This window comes from Mytilus galloprovincialis, chromosome 4 (genome assembly GCF_965363235.1).
Source record: "Mytilus galloprovincialis chromosome 4, xbMytGall1.hap1.1, whole genome shotgun sequence".
In the NCBI taxonomy this organism is placed as follows: Eukaryota; Metazoa; Mollusca; class Bivalvia; order Mytilida; family Mytilidae; genus Mytilus; species Mytilus galloprovincialis.
Window position 1 is genome coordinate 51,862,480 of NC_134841.1, and position 27,695 is coordinate 51,890,174.

The 27,695-nt window shown below is 31.5% G+C and overlaps 1 protein-coding gene across 1 annotated transcript in view; it reads left to right on the forward strand.

The window, feature by feature from the left end:
- The window catches only part of LOC143072400 (dual oxidase 2-like), a 76,477-nt gene that overhangs the window by 37,560 nt on the left and 11,222 nt on the right, over positions 1-27,695 (forward strand). Inside the window, exons 16-21 of the mRNA XM_076247313.1 lie at positions 17,334-17,551; positions 18,339-18,524; positions 19,692-19,917; positions 20,551-20,644; positions 21,617-21,798; positions 23,326-23,404. Of these exons, the coding sequence (XP_076103428.1) occupies positions 17,334-17,551; positions 18,339-18,524; positions 19,692-19,917; positions 20,551-20,644; positions 21,617-21,798; positions 23,326-23,404 (985 nt within the window). The remainder of the gene's footprint in view (positions 1-17,333; positions 17,552-18,338; positions 18,525-19,691; positions 19,918-20,550; positions 20,645-21,616; positions 21,799-23,325; positions 23,405-27,695) is intronic.

Below are 27,695 nucleotides of genomic sequence, written 5' to 3' on the forward strand. Positions count from 1 at the left end.
TGATTTGTTCTCTGTACGAATACATGAAATATTTCTCACTGAACATTATGTTTGCAATCGATGATCAAATACAAATCTACAGTATTTATATGAAAGAGACTTAATAATATATTTCTTTATTATTATTCTACATATATTTGAAGGATCGAAATAATCAGTTCTACAAATGGATGTTATTTAAAGACTTGAAATTTTACAATTATCAAGTGCATCCATGAAATTTTTATCGACGCACCAAATTTTTCCCTTTCATCGTGCATAACGATCTTCTTACTTGTTCGTTGCATTCTAAAATTAAAATCCTACACAAATTGCAAAAACTTTTATTCTCCGGCTTGACTGCGTAAAAGATAAATATTGCTTTGTTTGTGTATACACAATGTTTTGAAGGCCGATATCCAGTTTGGCTAAAAAAGAATTAATTTGCGCCACAAGTTAATTACGCGAATTCTTTTTTTTTTTTTTGTATCACTTAATCATACAAACTGCAACATTCATTTGCGCCAATAAAACAATCATTTAATTGTGCAAATATCAGTGTATATAAAGTGCGAATCCAGCTAGTTCATTTTTACTGTTATATGCGGGTATGTCTATTGTAGAATAAAGGATCATGGGAAAACTGTATTTGTTTACGTTTTGAAAATATCAAGTTAAAGGATTTTAAGTTACGTTTTAACATATTTTCATTGTGATATGTCTTTATAATATACAAACAAAGCATTAAAATTCAAAAAAGTGTTATAAAAACATCATAATATAGCATATCGATTATTGAAAGCGATCCATTTTAACTATAGATGCGATGAATTATCACTGTTAGTGCAGTCATTATTAATGTCGAATTTTCAAAGATGCGAGGAATTTTTATTGTAGAATTATGTGATAAATGCACTTGCAACAAATGAAAAAAAACTTAGTTGATGACTTTAGGATTTATGATACACTAGAACACACCCGCGAAATCGCGGGCATATATACAGCTTGTGAACTGTTGCAGGATGATTTTTTGTAAAAGATATTATGTATGGAGAATTACATAGAAGGTATACCTCCCTTTTTCCAAAGTCCGATATTTGTTTTCCTTTCTGTTAAATTCAATTAGATTCGTGTTTCTGGTCCTACGACCACAATTATTCCTCTCCTTTGCTACGCTACAATGCTTCTTTTGGTAAAAGTCAAATCAAATTAAAAATTTGCACCGTTTCAAACATGAAATAAATGTAACTGCTTATATATCTATTAGTCTAAAAAATATGCTTCTATGACAATTCATCAGTGCTATTTTTTTTTGAGAGCCTTATTAACATGCCAATTGTAGGATTTGAATCATGTATAAATGACTAATACCGACTAATGCTAATTTGAGGGGTTGTCGATCGGAGGGGTCCTGATCCCGAAATCCCGGGCTTAAAACCATGAAACTGAGATGCAGAATTTAAAGAAATTCATATCCCGAAATCGAAAAATATATTCCCGGATCCCGTAAGGATCCATCCTCAAATACCGAGCTTGAAAACACCCGATCCCGACGCCCCGAATAAGGTCCTGCCTCCCTCTAATCTCTACCTTACTTTCATTTTTGCCAAATCACTATTTTCCCTTTTAACAATAAATTTTTATGCCCCAATTATGGGCATTATGTTTTCTAGTCTGTGCATCCGTGCGTTCGTTTGTTCGGTCGTCCGTCCGTCTGTCTGTCCCACTTCAGGTAAAAGTTTTTGGTCGAGGTAGTTTTAGATGAAGTTGAGCATGTTTTACTTATTTTAATATATAAAACATGATAATATAGGCTATGCCTGTGTCGTTATTTGCGTGACGATAAGTGATTGAATGACAATAAAACATGATAATATGGGCTATGCCTGTGTCGTTCTTTACGTGACGATAAGTGAATGACAAAAATGATTGTGTTTATTTTCACACGGCCTGGGTCGTTGCTTACACTTGGGACAACATATAACGATCAGGCAATGTTAAAATGGTTTGCATGAATCTTAAATAAAACATGATAATATAGACTATGCCTGTGTGGTTATTTACGTGACAAATAAAACATGATAATTTAGGCTATGCCTGTATCGTTATTTACGTGACGATAAGTGTGAAAATGGCTTGCACTTGGGACAACATATAACGATTCAGGCAATGTGAAAATGGCTTGCATGAATCTTAAATAAAACATGATAATATAGACTATGACTGTGTCGTTATTTACGTGACGATAAGTGAATGACAAAAATGATTGTGTTATTTTCACACAGCCTGGGTCGTTGCTTACACTTGGGACAATGAATAACAAAAATGATTGTGTTTATTTTCACACAGCCTGGGTCGTTGCTTACACTTGGGACAACATTCTTATATAACGATTCAGGCAATGAATCTTAAATAAAACATGATAATATAGGGTACATGTATGTCATGTGTAATGTAAAAACTTCTGGAAATATAAACGGAAGAGGAAGTTGTCTATGAATAAAAGCCGGAGTGATGACGGACATATATCCGGACTTCATTTTTTCCGTTTTTCTCCCAAAATAACCGAAACTGAATAATCATAAGAATGGATGACAAATGCGACTATGCATGGTATCTATAGGACATATAGTCACAATGATCAATTTATTGTGGAAGGAGGAGAAGCGACACCAAAAATGAGGTCTTCTCGTTTAATAGTATAGATGTATTTTCAAATTGAAATACAAACTCCTCATTCATTCTTCATCAAATATATAGCTTTTCAAACTTGTAACAAAAGCGATTCTCAAAATGTCATATTGTATTCTTCAGATTACGTTTCTCCTTGATTTTAACTTATATAGGGAATCACTGGAGCGTGACAGCAGCGGGCCCTCTTAGTCAGTCAGTGGGCCCCTACTAATGAAAAATTCTAGATCCGCGAATGGATACTACCGCAGAGGTAAAACCATACACATATGGGTTATTGTACATGAAATGCATGCTTCAATTCATTTTTGTTGATTATAGACCCTTTGGAACTCTATGTGGGCTATTTCAGCAACTAGGCAAACAATCCCCAAACTAGATACACGGTTAGATTCAGCATGTCAACGAATTCCAAATATCTATATTAAAGGACATTTGTCTATAAATGTGGACCCCACAAAATTGAAAAAGGGATCAAAAATAAAAAAAAAATGCATGCATCGAATACGTTTGTTATTGAAGGCATGACTGTAACAATAGGATGAATATACAAAAATATCTTATTCTGGGGTCTCATTGGGGGGTTCTGATCCCGGATCCCGCTTACTGTTTTGGCAGATTCCCGTATTCCGCTTATTGTTTTGTCAGATTCCCGTATCCCGCTTATACTATGCAGTTCTATTTTTTTGTGATTATCCGTGTCCCGCTAGACTTCATTTCCCGTTTTTCACTTCACAATCATTTGACTTTCACCTGTCACGCTTGCAAAAAATCGGCAATCCGGCGTGACGCTTATACCCAAATGCGACCAACTATTTTAATGTTTTACTCTATTTTGACTCATTTTAAGCCCATCATAAATATAGTAAAAAAGTAGCGTGGATTTTTGTGTCCCTTTTTATCCCGTCTCGTTTCGTTTTTGAGCCATATATAGATGTCGTATGTGACAATGAAACAACTCTCCATCCGATTCACAATTTATAAAAGTAGACCATTATACGTCAAAATACTGTCTTCAACATAGAGTCTTGGCTTACACCGAATAGCAAGTTATAAAGGGCTCCAGTGTAAAACCTTTTAAACGGGAAAACAAAGGTGCAATCTATATCAAGATGTACGTAATTAGTAGTGAAGTGTCATGGAAATGGATAAAAAAATAAGGATAAAGATCCCTATACGCTTTATAAGAAACTAAATGGAATACATTTGAAATAAATGTTATTTCTATTGAATTTATTAGAGTGTTTTAAAACCAAACTTTCCTCCGTAAGTTAAATTTTATCAAATCTTTCTCTTACTTTATCTATTGTTTGAGCAAGTCGGCTAAATTAAGGCTTTACAGCTTATTTCCTAATGCATGTAAAGCAAAACTTTGGTTGGCTTGCTTGCTTTGTTTGTATAATTGTTTATACAAACTTTGTAAATAAGATTGACATTTTTAAACAATATGAATAGGCATAGTTTAACCTGTATTTTTAATATTTGAATTAAATTGGGTGTTATCATAATGATTATCCAATAAAAAAAAAGCAAGCAAATCAACTAAAGTCTTGCTCTACATGCTTAAAGAAATGAGCTGTAATAGATAAAAAAAAAAAAAATTATACAGTGAAAATGCACCGCATATACAATACTAATGATTCGCTCCACAGTGAAAATGAAAGAATAGTATCATTATTCGACAGTAAACATGACTAGCATTACGAAATCATCATGGTGGAATTTAGTTAAATGTGAAGAAACTGAATGACAAAGCATATTCTACGTTATACAACTTTAATAATTGTATTAAAATGAATATTTTTTACTGCAACAACATCTTACCTGTTAGTTATGATCAGTTATAGAGCACCTGCACGATCTGTTCGTGAAATGTCCTAAATATTCACCTATTTTGGTATATATTTCACAGCTGGATGGCTTTAGGCGCGATAAAACTCCGCTCGCATCTCTTACTTTGATTAATTAGTATTATGTATTTCTGAACATATACATTTTAACCAATTTTCCTCATTTTCTTCAAAAATTAAAAAAAGTTCGTCTGTTTATTTATCATTCTACATTAGACATTTATGGCATATACAGTAAAAATGATATTTTAGAATCCGCACTTTACATACACTGAAATATTATACACTTGTTTTCAAATGTTTCTTCTTAGAGCACTGAGGAGGTCCTTTTTGGTATTTACATGTAGGTTCAGAATTCGCAAACTGAAAGGGCCTCCTTAGTGCACTTAGACTGACAAAAAAGTGCACAATGGACCTGATGGAAAGATAGAATTGACACAAAAACATGGCATACGGAAGGAGAAGTATATAATTTCGAATTTTAGTAATTATAAAGTTATTTAACAGTTGAAGTAAGTATTCTTATGTTACATGTACGTGTAATTATGTTAATAGTTTGGGCAATAGATCGAGGTAAATATGACACAATTAATAAAATTGAGAATGGAAATGGGGAATGTGTCAAGTTCCATTTATTGGCGCAAATAATATTATAAAACAGAAGAGATGAGCGCTATTCAAACGTTTACAATATGACAAATTACACCTAACCGTTTTCACAAATCAGTATTTTTTTCGCCCGGGGATATACACCTGCCAGTAATCTACCTTCAGTAACTTTACAATACCCAGCCGTGTCATTTCCGTATATTGTACATGTAGGTATCACGTGTTATACATGTATATACACCAGAAATACCCATTCAAGTGATTTTTAATTTCAGAAGAACTCCATATCGGGTACATAAACATAAATTATAATAATATAAAAAATAAATGTTGTTTTATTAAAAGCACCTAGGTATGTATTTGTAAACTTTTGTTAATTCGTTATTTCATGTATCTTTTTTTTTGCTTCAATTACTTTTTTGTATCTTATTGACTTATTCGTAAATCGAAAAAACGCACAAATCTGAAATAAATCGTATGCATGGCATTGAAAATGTTGAATGATTTCTCTAACTCAAAACTAGTTATACATGTACATGTAGATGCCTCTGAAATTATATTTTTCTCGTTGGGTTGCTTGTCCATTTATTGACGTTTACGCTATATTCTTATGTTCGGTATTTGTGAAAAACGCTCATCTATCAATTTTACAAGAAATATAATACTTGTAAGTCATGAACATTGAAGTTTAACTTGCTATCATTTTTTCGTATACGCACAAACATAAAATAAAATGAAACACCTTAAAGCGGTTTAAATTATGCAGTGCATTTTGAAAATATAGTTTCCGGTTATTTTTGTTTCATACTTTTTCTATCCCTTTTCCTAAAAATTAGTACACGGGTCACTGGTTAATATAGAATAAAATTAACGGTACCAATTTTCTTGCACCAGATGCGCATTTCGAAAATACATGTCTCTTCAGTGATTTGGATTTGAGCTGTTTTATAAGTATATATGATGGTGCCTCGTTTTTAAGGGATTGTAATTCTTTAAAATAAATTTATCTATTCATCCATAAAATACACTATAATTTCACTTTTTTTAAATGACAACTTGTATCAACCGGAAGATTTGCAGATATTGACACCTGTGCGTTTGGATAAGCTTTAAAATGTTCCTGTATTTTTATAAGAAATACTTTATAACACAATATTGGACTTGTACAAGTATATATATGCATCTATAAGTCCAAGCATGTGCATACAATAATGCATGTATGTACATGTATACGCATGAGTTTCTCGCTACATTGAAGACCCGTAATATAGGCCTTCCTCTTTTGTCTGCTCTATAGTCAGGTTTTTGTCTCTTTTACACATTCCCCATTTCCATTCTCATTTTTTGTAATATACGACGGTATATTAGGGAGCGTCTAAACACCACCTAGGCCGCCTTAGTGCACTAAGCTCAAGAAGCTGCACTAAGCCCATGATGGGATGGTGCTATGAATGTAAAAAAGATACCATCGGACGCTGTTTTTTTTAAGATAATGTATCTGATTTTTTTAGTCATTAGAAATTGTAGTTAAGTCGTAATTTGATTTTTTCTGTCATTAAAGGTTTTGTCCGACGACACGTGCCAGTAATTAACAAGGTAATAAAATCACTGACCCATGCAGAAATAAAGAAACATAACAATTACACGGCTTCCACCTTTTTGTTTGCCGTGTTATATAATTGTTTGTTTTTGTAGGATTTAAAACAAAACTTTGTATTTCTTTCTTTTTTGAGTGTATTTTTTTATAGGTTAATTATTTTGACTTTATGATACTTTTTTTTTGGTTTTTAGTCAAACTTCATTGTAATTCGAAGTTGATTTATTTTTGTAAAACGATTGTTTTAGGTGGTGTTTGTTTCGTTGTATTTGTAAAATTGTATGAAAGATTGGTTTGTCCTATAATAGAATATTGAGCAGGTATATGGGGTCAAAAAAACATATTCCTGTATTAACTCTATACATAATAGGGCTTGTAGATTTTTTTCTCGGAGTACAAAAATATGCACCAAATGCTACAGTTACTAGAGACTTAGGAATACCACCTAATTTTGATAAACAGTGGAAAAGTATTATTCGTTTGTGGTGTAGATTAAATAACATGAGCTCAAATCGGTTAAGTGCAAAAGTTCACAAGTGGGCTGATAGTGTGAGTATTAAGCATAAGTGTGTTAAAAACTGGATTTTCTTAGAAAAAAAACCTTCTAGCTAAATTCAAGTCATTTATCGTGTCCTGAAAATATGGACACTAACTTTGCTGTAATTTTTTTTATGTCAAAATTGTTCCTGTAACAAATACCATGTACATGTACATATATGAGGCTATGAAAGTAAATAAATAGAGTTTACAGAAATAAAGATGATAATGGGATAAGCACTTTAAATTACAGAATAAAGAGATGAAAATATAACGAATAGATTAAATGATTCATGGTTGCTTAACGACCAGTTACAAATATTACACTCTACCCTCCATGTTTTTGTCCATCTGATGAGTTAAGCCTATTTAAACTGATTATTATAGTTCGTTTTTATGTTGTACATGTACTTTTATACCACTGACCGAGACTAGGGGAGGACATGGAGCCCGCTAACAATGTTAACCCCGCCACATTATTTATGAATGTGCCTGTCCCAAGTCATGAGCCTGCAATTCAGTAGTTGTCGTTTGTTTATGTGTTACATATTTTTTTTCGTTCATTTTTTTTGGTGTTATATAAATAAGGCGGTTAGTTTTCTTGTTTGAATTGTTTTACATTATCATATCGGGGCCTTTTACAGCTGACCATGCGGATTTGGCATTGCTCATTGTTGAAGGCCGTACGGTGACCTATATTTGTTAATGTCTCTGTCATTTTGGTCTCTTGTGGACTGTTGTTTAATTGGAAATCATACCACATCTTCTTTTTTTATATTCCTGTGCTTTTAAAATGCCCATTATAGACATATCATGATACATTAAGCTTAACATTTTAATTCATAAATATCAAATAGCGAACAATTTATATATTTATTCAATAACGACAATGTTGCTGCAATAGGTGCCAGAAACATCAACAATATTATATTGAAAAGAAACGGCATTTTATTTCACTTGTTCTTAAAGAAAAAGATGTTTAATTTCATTTAGTATACGGACACTGTAAATTTTGAATGTAAATGAGTAAAAATTTGTTTATATTTATATATTGTGTCTTATACGGCTCTCATTTATCTTTTTAAATTATTGTTTAGGTCTGTGATTCTCATTTTATGTTTGTATGTGGTGAGACTCTGAAATAATAATAATGATAAAATATTGAATCTAAAAATATTTAGAAACTATAAACTTTTCTTAAATTTATACTTGAGTCAGAAAATTAAAACCAGCAGTGTCAAAAATATTTTTTTAAGCTGACAAATATTTTACACTCAGCGGCATTCAATGTCATTGACATACTATATAGCACTAATCGCAATATACATGTACATGATATTTTGGACATCTTATCAGTAATCTCTCTATTGAAGATGTTGAAATCTATGTATTATAATTATTCGCTTATTAGGCAAATTCATTTTCTACAAAGATATTTTCCATCATTTTAGTTTTGATAAATACCATTACAAATAACATATTTGTCTTAGTCTCCTGTGTGAGGATATTCGATTGATAAAAAACAATAAACAATTTAAGGTCGTCAGGTAAATGTGGATTACGGATTAAGATGTTAGATGTCAAACTTGAATTAACAAACTGAGGTGAATTTAACCCGAATATGTAGTTTCTCTTCAACAGTGTTTTAATTCCAAGTTCCTTATTTTCATTTAAACTAAATTAATTATATAGAATGATAGAAAGATTCGGAACTAAAAGATAGTCACAATTAAAAATATGTATTTTGAAAAACCGCCAGATCATATCTGATTTAAATCCAGGGTCCGTATATGCATCTTCTGACATCAGACTCAGACTTCTCTTGAACTGAATATTAATGTGCGTATTGTTATGCATTTACTTTTCTACATTGGCTAGAGATATAGGGGGGGGGTTGAGATCTCATAAACATGTTTAACCCCGCCGCATTTTTGCGCAAGTCACAAGTCAGGAGCCTCTGGCCTTTGTTAGTCTTGTATTATTTGAATTTTGGTTTCTTGTGTACTATTTGGAAATTAGTATGGCGTTTATTGTCACTGGACTATATATATAGAACTCGTCTAAACATCAACCCAACAATGTTAGATCTGTAAATTTGCTTTCGCAAATTTTTGGTTCTTCCCTCGCCGGGATTCGAACCCATGCTACTGTGATATCGTGACACCAAATCGCCCACACTGCAGCCGTCCCGCTAGACGCAAAAAAGAGCTTTCGGTGGGCATGTGTTACCTTTCCACGTCAGTTTTAATCTAGCGGCGTACTACAGTACATGATATATAAGGCATGAAGATGTTATTGTTTACAGATCAGCTAAATTATCTATAGTAAAGGATCCTACAAATTAATGTAATCAAGATACAGTCACAGAAAATAATTATATTCATAACTGACTCAGACGTACTTATATATATATATATTACATATTTGTTAAGGGGCCAGCTGAAGGACGCCTCCGGGTGCGGGAATTTCTCGCTACATTGAAGACCTGTTGGTGACCTTCTGCTCAGTGTTGTTTTTTTTCTTTGGTCGGGTTTGACACATTCCCCATTTCCATTCTCAATTTTACAATGGTACGTAAATTAAGATTTTATCCGAAAAGACGGTTTTCTACATGTACTACAAAAAATTTGTACAACTATTGAATATTGTAAATGTTTAATGCATAAATGTCCAGATCTAGATCGAACTTGCTTTGCTTCGTCGAAAGTACGAATATAGAAAAATCACAGATTTATATTACAACTAAAAGGTCCTAGAACAGTTGCAGAAATAATCAGAATTTGTTTATTGTTAGTTATTTGTACATGTATAACTATAATGCGAACCCGAAGTTGTGAAATAGCAACCAAGCGTGAATTCTTTGGAAAAGCGGCGGTTCTATGAAAACCTATTGTCAATTTCAAGTTCTGTTTCGACATCATTGTAATATATGTCACTGGACGTTAAAATTTAATCCTTTATTTCGTCTTCGTCTTCGTCAAATATTGCTGTTGGTTTCTGCCGAAAAAAATCTTTCAAAAAGTTGTAACCTTTGGAACTTTTTCAGATAATTTAACCACATGACAAGAAATTATACAATAAACATTGGTCACGCACGATAGATTCTGATGTAAGACACGTACCGTTACAATACCCAGTTTACACGCATCAGCGCACACAGGTTTGTCGAATAGGCCAGTTGATTGGAGGAAAGTTACCAAAAACCACGCCTACCTTTAACTATTATCCAATCAAACGCCTTTGACATAAACTTAAATAATACATGGGTAATATAACAAAGATTTTGAAAAAAGTTGAGACTCTAAATTCTAACTTAAAAGTATAGATTAATGCTCGTAATGCATTTTCGCAATTTACATTAAATTTTACAACATACTTTCACCTATCTAGTGAGGAAAAAATACAAATTTAAAACAATTGCAAATTACAACTATTTTGAATTATAATGCACAGCAAGGACGTATATTAGTTATCCGTCCTTGTGCACAGTTTGTGATAAATGGGTGTCAAAATGTCTTAAGCAAAAACCCAAAGACCAGTTTCAAGAAGAATTCTTTGCTTTTATTGCATAATCGCATAAAACATAATGTTGTCGTATTTTCATAAAGAATTATCAATTTGAAAACTACTTTTCCTTTTTACCTTTCTAAAATAATACACTACGTAGATATAGATGTGGTAGTTGCCGATTGAGTCTAGAAGGTGTCAGGATTTACACAGAGAAGACAGAATATGCCGTCTCTGTGACACAAAGAACATTGATGACGAGTACCATTACATAATGAATTGTAAAACATTTAAAATATAGAAAAAGAAGGAAATGTTTAAGGAACTACTGTTAGTCAAACCCTTATATCTTTAAAGCTGTTCAACAGTTAAACTCATCAAATATTGTAATATTAGAAAAACTATGTAAGAGTTATAAATGTGAAAGTCAGTCCTCCAAGTTTATTTAATTGTATCGTTTACACATGCATGTGATAATTTTACCTTATAGTTATGTTTATGTATGTTCTTGATAACTAGCAATTGAAGTTTTATGAGAAATAAAGTATTCGTATTCCTTTAAACCATAAATTACAGTACACGAAGACCGCCTACGGGTAAAGTACAAGTGAATATATCACAAAGATCATCCGTACGCGTCCTTGTAAATGCAAAACTCTGGATTTTCTTTGATAATTACCCGAGAGGTTATAAAATTTCTAGAAAAGACTTCCAAAGGTGTTTGCCAAAAATGAATTGAAATAAAAGATTTTTGTGTAGACGAGTTACAACATTGCATAAGCATGATTAGGAAATTTGAACAAAAAATGTAAGTGTATAATTTCCTTAGTTTTTATTCCGTGTCTATAGATAGTCTTCATCGGGGAGGCAAGATTTATTTTGTCTGTTGGTTGCTTGGCTAGCGTAAGCTAATCGATTTACCTCACATTTTGAAGTTGGATGGAAATTGTTTCTAGATAAATGCCGTACCTTTGTACTTTAGTTTCCTGTCGGATTTTTCTCAATTTTAAATTGGGAAGTTTTATCATTTGTTTTGCATAATTATTATTTTTGACTTGCAAATGCACGATTAATAAATCTAGTCCCGTGTGTGCTAGCGAAATGTCTTAAGTGTAATCTCGGAGTGTAATTTTTATTTCAACTTTTACGTTTGCATCAGGACGACCTAAAACACGAAAACTTTCTTTTTTTCAAGAATGACATTCGTTACTTCAAACAAAAATCGCTTTTATCTTCTTTTTTTTTTTTGCAGTAGAAGACCTGTTTCTTTAAAAAAAAACTTTCATACAATCGATTGATTCGGGAAGGTCAAGGATTATAACATATTTTTCGTAATTCTGAAAAACCTTTTAGTAATCTCTGGTGTATTTATGATGGCTTGGTTTGAAGCGATAACAGACGAACTATGCTTACTAGTGCTGCATAAAAAAACATGAGGATATGGTTTGTCCTTTATTACAAATTTGACTCCAATAAGGATAATTTTTGTCTCATAGAAAAATCGATAATTTATTTTTCGATTTTTATCGGATATAAAAGTTATTTTGAAAAATACAAACCGGATTATTATTTATTAAAGTTTCGTATGCATCATAAATCAAGCTCCGGCAACTTTTGACTTGTTCTGATATAAATAGTAATGATTTTCATCGGAGAAAAAGATAGATATTTTTGTCGTGATTGGAAGAATCGTAAAAGTGTTATTTTTCTGAATTCTGTTTGTTTAATCGGACATCGTAGAGTTTTAATTTGATTTCTTTTTGCCGAACTGGACTTCATATTGTGCAATGATTTGAAACATGAACGAGGACCTCGATGAGAACACCTGGATTAAAAGTTTGCAAACGTTCCGACCAATGAAATTCATTTTAATATGTAACGAGAGCACCTAGATGAAATATTTTATCTATACTACAATCAGTTTTAACTTAGAAATTTCCGCTCAAATATATAGGAAATAAAATTATATGAAAGCAACAATGCAGAATGTTTCTTTTCCATTTTCTGTTTTTTTAACAATGTTTATGTTCATTTCAATTTGGAAAGTAGACTTATATTAAATGCCCAAAACGTAAATGTATGTTTTCTTTTAAAACATTAAAAAACGTAAGAGTATGCCGACAAATAGCCTGTCAAGGTCGTTAAACTTAAATCAACTTACCCATCTTTATCGCAGACTAAAATTTATCTCATATATACAGAATACATGTTAATTTATTACAAGTACGTCAGGGTGCATGACAGCACAATAATCTGTTTACAGAGTCGTAAGAACAATATTTTTGTTTGATATTTGTTTCTCTTCCACAATTAACGCCCGATTTGGCCAGTGACCGGTATTACAATTTAACACAGTTTTAGAAGTTCAGTGGGCTGCTGCTTCATTTAGAATTTTGAGCATGCCTTTCTGTTTATCATATTCAACATCAACATTATCTTCGTCGATTTTATTATTCAACAATATCTTGTTTTTCATTACAAGCTTTTCCAAATATCAATATACAGCAAGAGAATGAATATATGTTGCTTCAAGACACATCGATTTAAATTAGTACACAAATTATGTAGTTTTCCGTGTCTACATTTGATTTACGAGTACAATATAGTAAAACAGAAAAAAGAGAAACGGTAAATATACAGGAATACATAAAGTTTCGTAAATAGTTGCAAAGGACCACACGTTTCTTACGATATATACATCGAGGTCGTTTTGCTTGAGTGATTTACCTGTAAAAAGTCCGCGGGTCTAATCCATGTTTAAAACGAATTAATGCATGTTTGAAATAGCTTAACAGGGGCGTGGCCTATTAGTTTGACCCAACTGACCACTAACTTGATTTCAATTGATCGACTGCAGAGAAATCTATTTGACTGGCGTTAAAATGAATTGATATGTATTGAAATGAATTAAATATAATTTTTAATTTTTGTCAATCTTTATCAAATAACGATCAATCTCATTTAAATAGCGTTAACACGTTTTTGTCCGATCAAGTTAAATTCGGGTTACTAGTGTTAGTTAGCCAAATATACTATTTTTTTTTGAATTATGATCGTTTTATAACAATGGATAAACATTCTACTAAAAGGTTACATATTCAACGCTGTAATTAAAGTAATATGAAACTTCAAATTAAAATATAAGATTTATATGTTTTTATACCTATATGGCTAGTTTTCATTTTTTTGTACATACACTTTTTTTTCTGAAGAACACTCTTTGATTTGTCGTTTCATATGACTTTAACTAATCTTTATTGGTATACATATTGATTTTATAATCAGTTTATTAAAACCATACTTAATATTACACGTATGTACTTTCACGGTGCTACAATATGTCGATATCTTTAGTTTGGCATTGTACAATGTCATGTTTTTCTCTGACTTTCTCTGTCTTCACACGGAATGCATTGGATATTGGATGTGTGAAGATTGATATTTTAGTACAAGAAACATGGTTGTTTTTATTAGTTTTTGGCTTTGCAATAGTTTTCAGTAACTGTGAGTACTCTCGGGTCTGTACATTTTGTTGTTTGGGATGAGGGTTTGATATGTACCCTGCTACGTCCTTCAGTGTTTCTGTTTGTATCGATATGAAAATTGAAAATTAAAAAGAAGATGTAGTATGATCGCCAATGAGACAACTCCCTACAATAGACCAAATGACAAATAAATAAACAACCAAAGTTCACCGTACGGCTTTCAACAATGAGCAAAGCCCATACCGCATAGTCAGCTATATAAGGCCCCGAAATGGCAACTGCTAAACAATTCAAACGAGAAAACTAACGGCCTAATTTATGTACATTTTTTTAACGAAAAATATATATGTAACACATCAACAAACGACAAGCACTGAATTACAGGCTCCTAGCTTGGGACAGGTACATAGATACAGAAAGTGGCGGGGTTAAACAGGTAAGCGGGATCCCAACTCTCACCTAACCTGGGACAGTGGTGTAACAGTACAACATAAGAACGAATCATAAAAATCAGTTGAAAAAGGCAAACCTCAGATGGATACAAGTAGAAATACGTCTAACAAAAACGAAGAGTGAACGAGTAATCCAAATACATAAAGACACTAGGTACAGATTTGAAAGTACACGCAGTTACTGATCGCTAGTTCAAAGCCACTAATAACAAATAAACATATCATGAATCTAAGACTAAATTATCAATCAGTACACATCCAACTTCCAATGGATTAAGTGTAAATACGTAATAAACAGTCGGAGAAAAACATGACTTTGAGCATTGACAAGATACAGGTATTCAAAGATTGTAGATCTGTGAATGTGTATATGTATATAACAATAACATGTAAGTTGCCTTTAATTTACTGATAACAAAATCAATATTAATACCAATAAAACGATATTATATGATCTTTTTACAACGTTGAATTTAAAATATTTAAGAATAAGTGTATTTAAAGGATCGACTTGTTTAATAGGATCGTTACTAATTTTCTGGGCACGATGAACAACATCTCCGTAAATAAGAAGATGTGCTATCCCGTTTAAAATAAGTTTTCTACATAGACAACCAAATTTTAAACCCAGATTTTTATATCTATGGAAGAATGTAGTAAAGGTTTTATTTAATTTGTGATAACGAAGTCCATTTTGTGATAACGAAAGCCTTTTTGAATTGAGTTGTATAGTTTGTTCATATGCTGTGCGGTTTAACGGTTCACGTCTGTCACATTTGTTTTTCGTATAAAATGTTTGTTATACTTGTGATCGCACACAACGCCAAATATTTAATACACAATTAGAAAAATAATTGAACAGTCCAGAAAACTAACCGTCATATAGGTACACGAAAACTCAATTGAGCTCGTTCATTCTCACGTCATAATTTTTGTCTGTCCACGAGATTTTATATTTTCCGTCGAAGTTATATTTTTTGTCTATACTAAGTCTATTGCTTTACTGTATTTAGCAAATAAAATGTTACTGTTGATTATAATTTAAAGACGTTTAAGCACTCTTATTGTTACGGTCTGTGTTGTCCCAATTTTGGACAACGGAAATAAAGCAGTGATGAGATTGGAATACTTTAAAAGAAAAGTGTGCATTTCTACTGTTTAATAATGTTTCAAAACATGGAACATATTTACAATTTTTTATCCATGGCGTTGTCAGTTTTTTTCCATTAATAAGTTTGACTGTCCCTCTGGTATCTTTCATCCCTCTTATACAACGTTCCCATTCCATGTTGAGTGAAAACCGAGATAAAGCATATATTCATCAAAATGCGTTCAAAATTTGTGAAGCATGATGGTGTCTAATAAGCTTGTGTCTGCATTTGCCTATGGACCAAATAGTTCTTTTAATATCAGCAGAGCTATGTCATTAGTATTGCAATTATAAATTTTACAGTTTTACGGATGACTCGATAATATCATTTAATACCAAGAGTTCATATAACTCTACCTAACTACAAAACTAAAAACGTGTTAAGTAAGATAAAAATAAACTCTCAAATGAATTTAAGATTGTTAATACAAGCTTGAAATCTTTGGTTTTCTTATACATTCATAACTGTTGTAACATAAAAACATTTTTTATTATTATTAAATTCTGTTGAATTGGTTGCATATAGCAAAATATTATTTATTTATTTTTAAAAACAACAAAAAATCATACGTAAAAGGAATATTGATGTCATATTTTTTGCCCTGTGTCAAGTTATCACCCTTACCTTTTTTTTATTAACCCTATAAAAATGTAAAAGGGTGCGGTGCCTTTCGTGTATCCTTGTAAACGTCGATATACTAATGCTTAATTAAAGAAATTATTGAAATTGTAAAATACTTAGGAATTTTATATTCATTAGCTCAGGGTTAGGCCGCACTTTGAAAATTAATATAGCAAGACCAGTTTTATTGCAAATGGCCAAACTAATGCTGAATAGATTAATAAAAACTCCTGAATAATTTAAATTAATTGAATATTTTACAGTTAAATGCGGTAGTTTTCAAAAGTTAAGTTACTCAGTAGTAAATATTTGTATGTGTATCAATACAAAAGGATGATAGGAAACAAATAATAAGAAATCGATAAAATGTGATAACCCTACTTGAAGTTAACTGGTTTTTTTTTCTGCGTAATGTATTTGAAATTTTTATAGCTTGGCATATTGCACGGCCGTTGTTGAAAATTGTATATCCCTCCCCTCGGTTTCTTATCTGGATATATTTGTTATTGAATTGCATTCTTTAAATATGTTCACCCCTCAGACACTTTCATCCATTCTGGTCATTTATTCAAAAGAAATATTATTGTATGCTACATGTGCCTTCGTCAGATAGACTTGTCTGAAGATCAAACACAATAAGCATCTCAAAGGATCAGAAAAAAAACAATGGAAATGTATTGGCTAGTGTAAAAACGTTTATATCCTTTTTTTTATTTTTAAATTGTTATTTGGATGGAGAGTTGTCTCATTGGCACTCACACCACATCTTCTTATATCTATGTCTTTTAGTAGAAATTTCGAACATGCTATGCTTACCTTTTTTACTCTTTACTTTGTTGGTTTTCTTTATTTAGTTGTTGAATGGGTCGGGCCTAAAAACGGAGAGAGAACAGATAAGGTAGTATTCGACAAAGAGAGAAAGAAGATTCATGTAAATGATTTACGTAGAAAACCACTGAGGATGCTCGATTTTAGACGTATTGAGGGAACTGTTCAGAAGGTTCATTTCCGAATATCAACTGACCACGAAAACAACATGCTTTCTGTGCGGTTACCTGGAGAAATAGATTTGGTAAGTTTATCAATCAGCTTTGAATTCGCAGTACCATATTACCAATTACAGGTAATATTTTTTTTCTAAATTTATTTATCAAAATGTCTCTTAATTTTCACAACTCAGGATGCTGTATTGCATTGGTTGTCGTTTATTGAGGTTTATCATACTTTTTGTTTGTTTATTGTTTTGTGCATATGTCAGCCCGTTTGTTTTCTAGTTCCATGTATATCATTGCGGGGCCTTTATATCTTGTTGGTTGGTATGGTTTTACTCATTGTTGAAGACTATACGATGATTATGATTACTATTTTCTACGTCATTTGGTATACGTGGAAAATTTATTTCCACATCTTTTTTATTCTAAAATCTTTTCAGAAGAAGTCTTGTCCATTTAAGTTCTCTCAATGAACATGAATAATATCTGACCTTTTTACCGGCCCATGAATCATCACTTTTTTGTTGACATGAATTTCACTGAAATGTTCATTTTCCTTAAATATAATCTTCATAAAATGTTATATTATCCGAAACTCTCAGGTTTTTTATCCTCAGCACAAATAGCTTTAGCCGCATTGGAACAAGTTGTCAGAAATTTACTTTTCAATGTTCTTCATCTTTGATATGGTTTGACTCCTTAACTGTTCTTTTAAGCACCACTGATTGTTGTTTTTAGACGAAACTCGCATCTGACGTATCATATCATAAGTTTGTTATCTTTGATGAGTTTTTATATATCTTTGAATTGAAAACTTGCAATGTATTTAGTTCTTTCGGTAATTCTGATCACATTTTTATGACACAGATTCTTAAATTCAATGACATGGAAGAAAGAGGGGGATTTATTATGACATTGGAAGCGTTTTTAAGAGACCTAAAAATCAATCGCGAAAAACATCAGTTTACAGAAAAGACCATAATGGATGAGGCTAATACAAAAGAGAAAAGACAAGAACTGTTAGACACATTCTTTCGTGTTGTCTGTCTGCAGGTATGTTATTTCATAGCCTAGGTATGTAAATGTCTCCTGCTATGTCTTTAACCTGATCACCAAAAGTTGTATCTTTATAGTCCACGGAATAAAGTTCCATATGGGTATAATGTTTTTGACCAATCCGTCCGTCCGTCCGTCCATCTGTCCATCCGTATGTCCGCCCGTCTATCCGTCTGTCTTTTCGTTCGTCTATCCGTCAGTCCGACAGTCATGTTCTTATCATCACAACTCCTTTGAAACCACACAATAGAATTTCAAGATTTGTTGTAGATAATAAGGACATTTTATGTGATTGTGCATATCTACAGGAAATTATGACTCATTATTTTTATTTCAATATCATGAAACTTTGTAGATAATAAGGACATATTATGTAGACATTATATGCATATACCGTAGAAATTTTTAATCTTGGGACTTTTGTTAAGTCGAATAATTCAAGCCCTTACTGTCTCCGATTATGTAGTGATCGATAGTGAGTGTAATAGAACGACTGGATTATTCGGGTTATACTTTGTAGGAATTATGAGTCTTTTCACTTAGGAAATATGTATTATGATGCTTTGCTTTTTGACCTGCAGAATACATGTTTTACCATTTCATTTTCGAAGAAGATACCGAGTACTATATCGTTTAAGTACAGTTGTCGATTGGCTGCCTACAGTTTCCATGGGCTAAGGCAAGCCTTTGGTAAAAGAAAAAATATAATTTAGAAAATTACACTTTCTGTTGTTTCCGTAGAACAAAATAGACATTTAAACAAGTCGAAAACAAACTGATAGTGCCACAGTATGTACAACACTATACAGAAAACAACAAAGATTGAGAAAGAAGAAGCCTAAAAAACAGCGGGTTGATCTCATATGTTTTTCATTATGAGCTATTTTACCAACGATTTCCCCAATGTTAAATATTGTTGCCTAACGATTACAAAAAGAGATGACTGTTGACAGCACAATTTAAACAAATAGATATATTTTCAGAATCCATAATTGTGCAAATATACTTTTTTTTATCAATTGGACTCATATCTTTTTTAATAGAATAGCAGAATTTTCCCTTAGTCTTTTTTTAATTATATCCAATCAATTCATTATTTTGCAAGAATTTTATGTTGCTCCTGTTTTAATGTGATATATTTCAGCAATATCAAAAATTTTACAGGGTTTTAAACATACACAATCTAACTTAGACATGGGTCATAACTTACAACTGGAAGAATTGAACAAGATTAGAAACATTCAACTGACACGTACTGAATTTTCCGAAGCACTTGGCCTGAAACCTACATCAGTGTTTGTACGAAACATGTTTCTTATGGTAGATAAAGACAAAAATGGATTTGTTGGATTTGAGGAGTTTCTGGATCTCTTTCAGATTTTAGCAGCTGGTATAGTAAAATTATTAATTTGGGCAACGTCAATCTGGTAACAATAGTTTTGGCTTGTTTGCTGAAATATGACCATATCATTACAATTTTTCTATGTGTTTTAAAAGCTGTACTTCCTTCGTTGAGTGTACATCAAATGTCTAGATTCAACTCGACAACATTTGTTGTAATTTTACATTTCAATTACTTAAAATTCAGAAATTAGTGAGAGCTTTTATTATGCCGATTTTGTTATTTTGTCAAATTCGATTTTAAATTTTGAGAAAAAACTTGTTTAAGACATATACAAATTTCATAATGCGAGTTTAAATCAATGCGACCATAACCTGTCGTATTTGTGGCAATAATAAAAACATTTAAATTTTTTTTTTAATTTACAGTATTGTGTACCTTTCACTTTTTTTTATGCATTGTATATGGCATAATTATATAACTTTTGTATACCTTGCAGTGTGAAATGCGATAGAAAGTAAATCATTGATATTTTTCATAAACTGTACTATTGCATACAAAAAGGCAAAACGTATTTTAAAAAGTATGGCGACAGTTATAAGCGACATTTATTAACCGATGATTAACGAGTCGACAAAAAGATGTGTTTTCTTTAGTTGTGCGTACTTTTTTGTTTTACAGGTGATGCCGAAGAAAAAGCACAGATGATTTTCAATATGTATGACATTAAGAAGCAAGGACACCTCACAAAACAAGATTTCAGCAAAATGTTAAAGTAAATAAAAATCAATATCATCTTCTTTACAACCATTTTTAACTATATCTGCCGTACATCCGTCGCGTATCAAGTTTAAGTTTAGATTTAAAAGGTTTACCTTGAAAATTTGAATCCTTAAACATATAAACATCATGATAAGATTTAAGGATATACTGATGTCAAAATAAACAATTCAGGAAATTAAAATTGATAATATAAGCCAGAAGAGCATGAGTAAGGGAACAAAAAGTCAAAAGTATTGATAGGGTATAGAGCTCCTTTTCGAATTATTTGATCTTAAAAACTGGTCGGTAATGGTGACTAGGATTTCTATTTGCAATGGTATAAATTGGGTCTCAAATCGAAGGAAAAGAAGTCTAGAATATGCTTAAATTTTGGTATATGACCTTTTATGAGCTATTGAAGTAAGATATAAACAGAAAAATAGAAAAAAATGAAAGAAAAGCCCCAAAGGAATCCTAACATCTGACGCCAATTCATAAAACTCTTCTAAGTACATCCTTGAACAAAAATACAAAAGTAAGTTGAAGTTTGGTCCATCTGGCTAGGTATTTACAAATTCAATAGCAGTCAGATTCAAATAAATATTAACTTTGAATATACCCCAAAAAAATCGAATTTATTATACATTTTGAATTTGTGTGCGTTAAAATAAGTTTCATAAAAATATCGAACTCCAAGGGAAATTCAAAAACAGAAAATTTCCTGAAAATTGAAACATCAAACGCTATCAAACAACAAGTGATAAAAAATTACTGTCCTATTCCTATTGGCGTTTTTCTAAATCATCCTTCATCGGGAATGCCAGAAGCTATCTATTTAAAAGCCACGTATGTATAACAACAAGTATCAAACAAGAAAGCAATTGTTAAGCTTGTAATATTAGTTGATATAATAATAATTATGTTTAAGTTTTGAATACATTTTTGCAATAACTGGATTCAATGTAAGCCGCCTCATAATTTTTAGGTCGCTTCTTGACCTGTCAGACACGTCCATCGACCAGAAAGATCTTAATGATTTGATAGATACTATGTATTCATCAGCTGGTTTGTCACCAGGGGAAAAGATTGGATTCGAGAGTTTCAAGAAGATTTTTGCCTCTGAGGAATATGGTAGTACTCTTCAAAATGCTACACTAAATATAACATGTAAGTATTCATAAACATTGCATATTTCAATTGATCTATTCTGAGTTTTGTAATATCAAATGTTTATGGTAGCATTTTAAATACACGAGAATTAAGGAAGATTCACTGCATACTGCCATCTTGGATTGTACAATATCAGTACATAATTGGTGTAGTTTATTGCAGTAATCTGAAATTTTTTAGAGATTAGTAATTTATGTGATTTTTTTTTAATCAAAGAAAAAAAAGTGATTTATTGAAATATCAAAAATTTTAAAACTATCAATATTTGTGTTTCTAGGGTCAAATTTTCAAAGTTGCCATTTAAGGGGAGATAACTTTTATTGTAATACTTTTATACTGGAATGATAGTGAAATTTTCCCTTTTTTTCACTGGTAGCAAGAAAACAAGTTCAGTTACGTCATTTTTTTCCTATCATTTTCTTAAAGCATATTATAAAACCTATTTTCTATCTCATAGATTTCTTTTTATTCACAAAAACAAATGTTTTTCATGGAACTAACTATACAAATTTGGCCAATTTTGCACGACTTGTAACTTGAAATATAGCATTGTAAAAAGTAAAATCACAAAAATACTGAACTCTGAGGAAAATTTAAAAGGAAAGTCCCTAATCAAATGGCAAAATCCAAAGCTCTTGTTTTTTTACCTTTTGTCAGATATTCGGAATCTTCTAGTTTTATCCTTGTATCCTTGTAATACCATAACAAAATTTGCCTGCTGATCCCTTCTTTTTTTTTTGATAATCTTATTTGATATAGTTGAAATGGTCGCCTTTGAGAATCTGTGAAAATCATTATTATATTCTATCTTTTAATATATCGAAAATCACAAGCAAATCATTTCCCACCAGTTTTTTTTATTTTTAAAAAATTACAAATACAATCTACTGATTTATTTTTCAAACAAGACCATAGTTTAGTGCATTGTAACGAACTATGTCTGAAGTCACGAATCTCATTCTATGTTATAATCTGAAGAAAGTCACTTCCCTTGCTTCCAAGAAGTATAAGTTTTTTATAATGAACAGTGAAATGTCGTTAGGGTTCAGCACATATATTTGCTCCTGAAAATCATTTTCTTCAATATGTTATTATCTGTTTTTTAGCATCATCATAAACATGATAAACGTAATTAGGCTTAATTTTAGCAAAACAAAAATGACACCCAAGTTGGTTTGTTGCGTCCGGCGAGCTTTGCTAGATTTACCTTGCTCATGAACGTAAATGCTCAAAGATACCAAAGTATGTTTAAATTAGCAAACATGCGAAGGACTATAATAAAAAGGGACCTTAAAGAATAACGAAATTCATTTTAGGTCAACTTGGCATGAAAGAGACATAAAATTAGACCAAGTTTGTTCAAATTAAAGTAATTGATAATTGACGGTTTATTTCTCATGGTTGTTTTGCTTAATTTTCATCAGTTAAGCTCTCGATTAGGCAACTTATAATTATCTTAATATAAGATTCATGGTTTCAAGGTGTTAGTTAAAAGACTAAGATATAAGATTCATATGTTAACAGCTGATGCAGTTGGAGATCTGAAACAAAATAAATCAGCAAAATTTGAACAGAGACGAAAGACATTCATAAAGAGCTACAGGTATGTTACAAACGTAGTAGATTTGTTTTTAAATATGTATTATTTTTCTATAAATGTTTATTTAATCTTCTAAAACAAAAGGTACAGATCAGATTTTGTAATACATGATATATGCCATCGACAGTTGTCGGTGTTAATGTTTCTAAATAAATCCTCCCTTTGGATGACAGGCCAATTAAAACCAAGTTAACCAGAACAATCTGTAGACTGTCTGTCATAATTTTGGGTTGTCATTAACTCATTTAGGTAAAATTTATACATAATGATAAAATGGTAGTAGTTGTTCAATATCTTGAAATTATGACAGATAAAAAAATTCTGTCAAGGTACAAGGTCCAGAAAGTCAGGATGAACAAATAAAGATGGGATCTATACACTACTGTCAGTGTGACTGAAAACATCACCTGACTCTTTTTATGTAATTTAATTAAAGGTATGTGATAAGAATTCCAATGTGAAAACTATCCAACAGAAATCAAATGCCGTTGATATTAGCAATTAGTAAAGGTCACTGTAAGACTTTAAACAAGGAGCAAAACCCATACCGTTAGAAAACGACTTTTTAGATAGTTTATGTGTTTGAATATTATCCAGAAAACTGAAATATAGATACCGTACTTTACAAAGCTAAAGACCGTACTTGTACAAAGCAAAATTGATTATTAATACTAGATCCATAAAAATAAGTGGTTACTAACTTTAATCATCAATGTTTAAAAATAGTCGCTGTAACAATAGAGTTTGGTACATTTAATGACTGTTAGTCTATTATCTTTAAAACTATGGCACACAGAAAAAAAGTTAAAAAAAAAGAAATATGATTGAAATAAATAATGACTCCTTCTAAACATTTTGATTTGATCATTCGACGACTTATCATGACACTTAATGAAAATTTTGTTGCTAGCTTGAGAACTAAATAAATTGAACGAAACTGGAAAAAAAATTAAACAAATCGAATTTTATAAATAATTAAACGACAAATCACTTTAAAGAGGATGAATTTTAAGATGTTTTAAACAAAAGTTATGAACTTCTGATATAGGTCTTATATTGATGAAACAATCATTCAACATAATTTATGTAGTTTGAATTCGAATTGCTGTTCTTTACAAAATTCGAAAAGAGGTACGCATGCATATCAAATTTACCTTTTTGTGAGATGATTGGGAACCATCCAACGTGATAGTCTTTATGTAATCCAGTAGGTTATATCTGATATTACATATTTTTTATCATGCTTTCTTCAAAAAATTTAGATAAAAAATTTGACATTTATGCAAGGTACAGGTTATGTAACATATTTTCTATAACATTTGATATAGATTATATTTAGACATCTCAGAGATCCTGTTCTTCCAAAAAAAGATTAATTCATATCAAAGTTCCATTATCTGATCTATTTCTCCTGCTATAACGAAAAGCATAATATTTCATACCTGACTTCAGGAACCGATATTAACTCTATTTCATCTTCGATTGCTATATACATCATATGAAAGTTTGCTTATTGAACTTAGACATATATATAAACATAGTGATATGCATTATGTTTTTGATGTTTTGAACGCAACATTATAAAAACTTTGATAACAACACGTTTAATAATTTCATGCGTCCGAAGGGCTGCCTGGATTTACCTTCATGAGGAACGCTATAAATGCAGTAATAGTTTTGAATTAAGTGACCGTCAGTAGGCATCGTCATGAAAGTGATTCATAAATAAGGCTGTTAGTTTTCTCGTTTAATTTTTTTACATATGTCATTTCGGGGCCTTTTATAGCTTACTATACGGTTTTGGCTTTGCTCATTGTTGAAGGCCGTAATGTGACCTATAGTTGTTAATTTCTGTGTCATCTTGTCTCTTGTGGATAGTTGTATCATTTACAATTATACCACATCTTCTTTTTTACATATAATAATGTATAAAGTACACTTTTGATCCAGGATATTTGCTTTCATCTTATGTTTGATATAGATTATATTTAGACATCTCAGAGATCCTGTTCTTCCAAAAAAGTATGAATTCATATCAAAGTTCCAATATCCGACCTATTTCTTCTGCTATAACGGAAAGCATAATATTTCATACCTGACTTCAGGAACCGATATTAACTCTAGTTCATCTTCGATTGCTATATACATCATATGAAAGTTTGCTTATTGAATTTAGACAAATATATGAACATATTTATATGCATGTTTTGAACGCAACTTTATAAAAAATTTAATAAAAACACGTTTAATAATTTCATGCTTATCTTACCTCCTATACATTTCCAGGAATATGATTGGTTAAAAGCGTCCGCGTGCAAACCGTGTATATTTGATATTAGGTTAGTAGGGAGGCGGGGCTTATCTCATACACGGTTAGTAGTGGAGTTACGTCCCTTTATATTCCTTATTAGGTAAGAAGGGGCGGGGCTTATTTCATACACGGTTAGTAATGGTGTTATGTCCCTTTGTAAAAACAAAACGGTACTGAGAAAAATTCTTAAAAGTTCCAACAGACGAAGAAATTGATGATTAAGATTGAAACAAATTCATAAAACACATTTAAACCTTACAAGTCGTTATTGTTGGCATCTGTTTTTGTAGGATAAATGGAAGTCTTTTCTTAGCGCTAACAGTATTGAAGACTTGCTCATTTTGAGAATCACTAGTCTTAATTTCACACGTTAAGATAGTCGGTAAGATAAATTCGTTACATAGTGTGCTAGTGACGTAATACGGTATATATGGGGTCAGTAAATTCCATATGGGGATTCGAGCTTCGCTCTCACCCCATATGGAATTTACTGACCCAATATATATACCGTATTAGGTCACTAGCACACTATGTAACTAATAATATTGATATGCATGTTTTGAACGCAACTTTATAAAAAATTTAATAAAAACACGTTTAATAATTTCATGCGTCCGATGCGCTTTTCTGGATTTACCTTCATCAGGAACGCTATAAATGCAGTAATAGTTTTGAGTTAATTGACCGTCGGTAGGCATCGTCATGATAGTGATTAAGCCGTTAGTTTTCTCGTTTAAATTGTTTCACATTTGTCATTTCGGGGCCTTTTATAGCTTATTATACGGTTTTGGCTTTGCTCATTGTTGAATGCCGTAATGTGACCTATAGTTGTTAATTTCTGTGTCATCTTGTCTCTTGTGGATAGTTGTCTCATTGATAATTATACCACATCTTCTTTTTTTACGTATAATAATGTATAAAGTACACTCTTGATCCAGGATATTTGCTTTCATCTTATGTTTGATATAGATTATATTTAGACATCTCAGAGATCCTGTTCTTCCAAAAAACGATGAATTCATATCAAAGTTCCATTAACTAACCTATTTCTTCTGCTATAACGGAAAGCATAATATTTCATACCTGACTTCAGGAACCGATATTAACTCTATTTCATCTTCGATTGCTATATACATCATATGAAAGTTTGCTTATTGAATTTAGACAAATATATGAACATATTGATATGCATTATGTTTTGAACGCAACTTTATAAAAATTTTAATAAAACACGTTTAATAATTTCATGCGTCCGAAGCGCTTTTCTGGATTTACCTTCATCAGGAACGCTATAAATGCAGTAATAGTTTTGAATTAAGTGACCGTCGGTAGGCATCGTCATGATAGTGATTAAGCCGTTAGTTTTCTCGTTTAAATTGTTTCACATTTGTCATTTCGGGGCCTTTTATAGCTTATTATACGGTTTTGGCTTTGCTCATTGTTGAAGGCCTAAATGTGACATATAGTTGTTAATTTCTGTGTGATCTTGTCTCTTATAGATAGTTGTCTAATTGGCAATTATACCACATCTTCTTTTTTACATATAATAATGTATAAAGTACACTTTTGATGCAGGATATTTGCTTTCATCTTATGTTTGAGTAAAATTAAATCATGGTTGCATGAACCTGCGTGTATCATCTGATTCATTACATTCTTCTTTCATCTAACATCCGAAATAGAAAAAAAATGTATGCGCTTTTGATTTTCTCCAGTCCATATGTCTGTTAGTTTTTATAGTGGTTTGCATGCACTGATGTATACAATTAGCTGTAAAACAAAAGCATCACAGTTATCCTGAATCAATCATAGGAAAATATAATTAATGAAATCACTTTGTCGATGATGTGGTTTATAAAGCTCGTAAATTTATAAACCACACATATAAACTCCTTGAATACACTTATTCTACAAGTCATCAACTGTACGCTGTATTAAAATATTTTATTGTTTCTATCAGTAACGACAATTGTTTTACCTTTT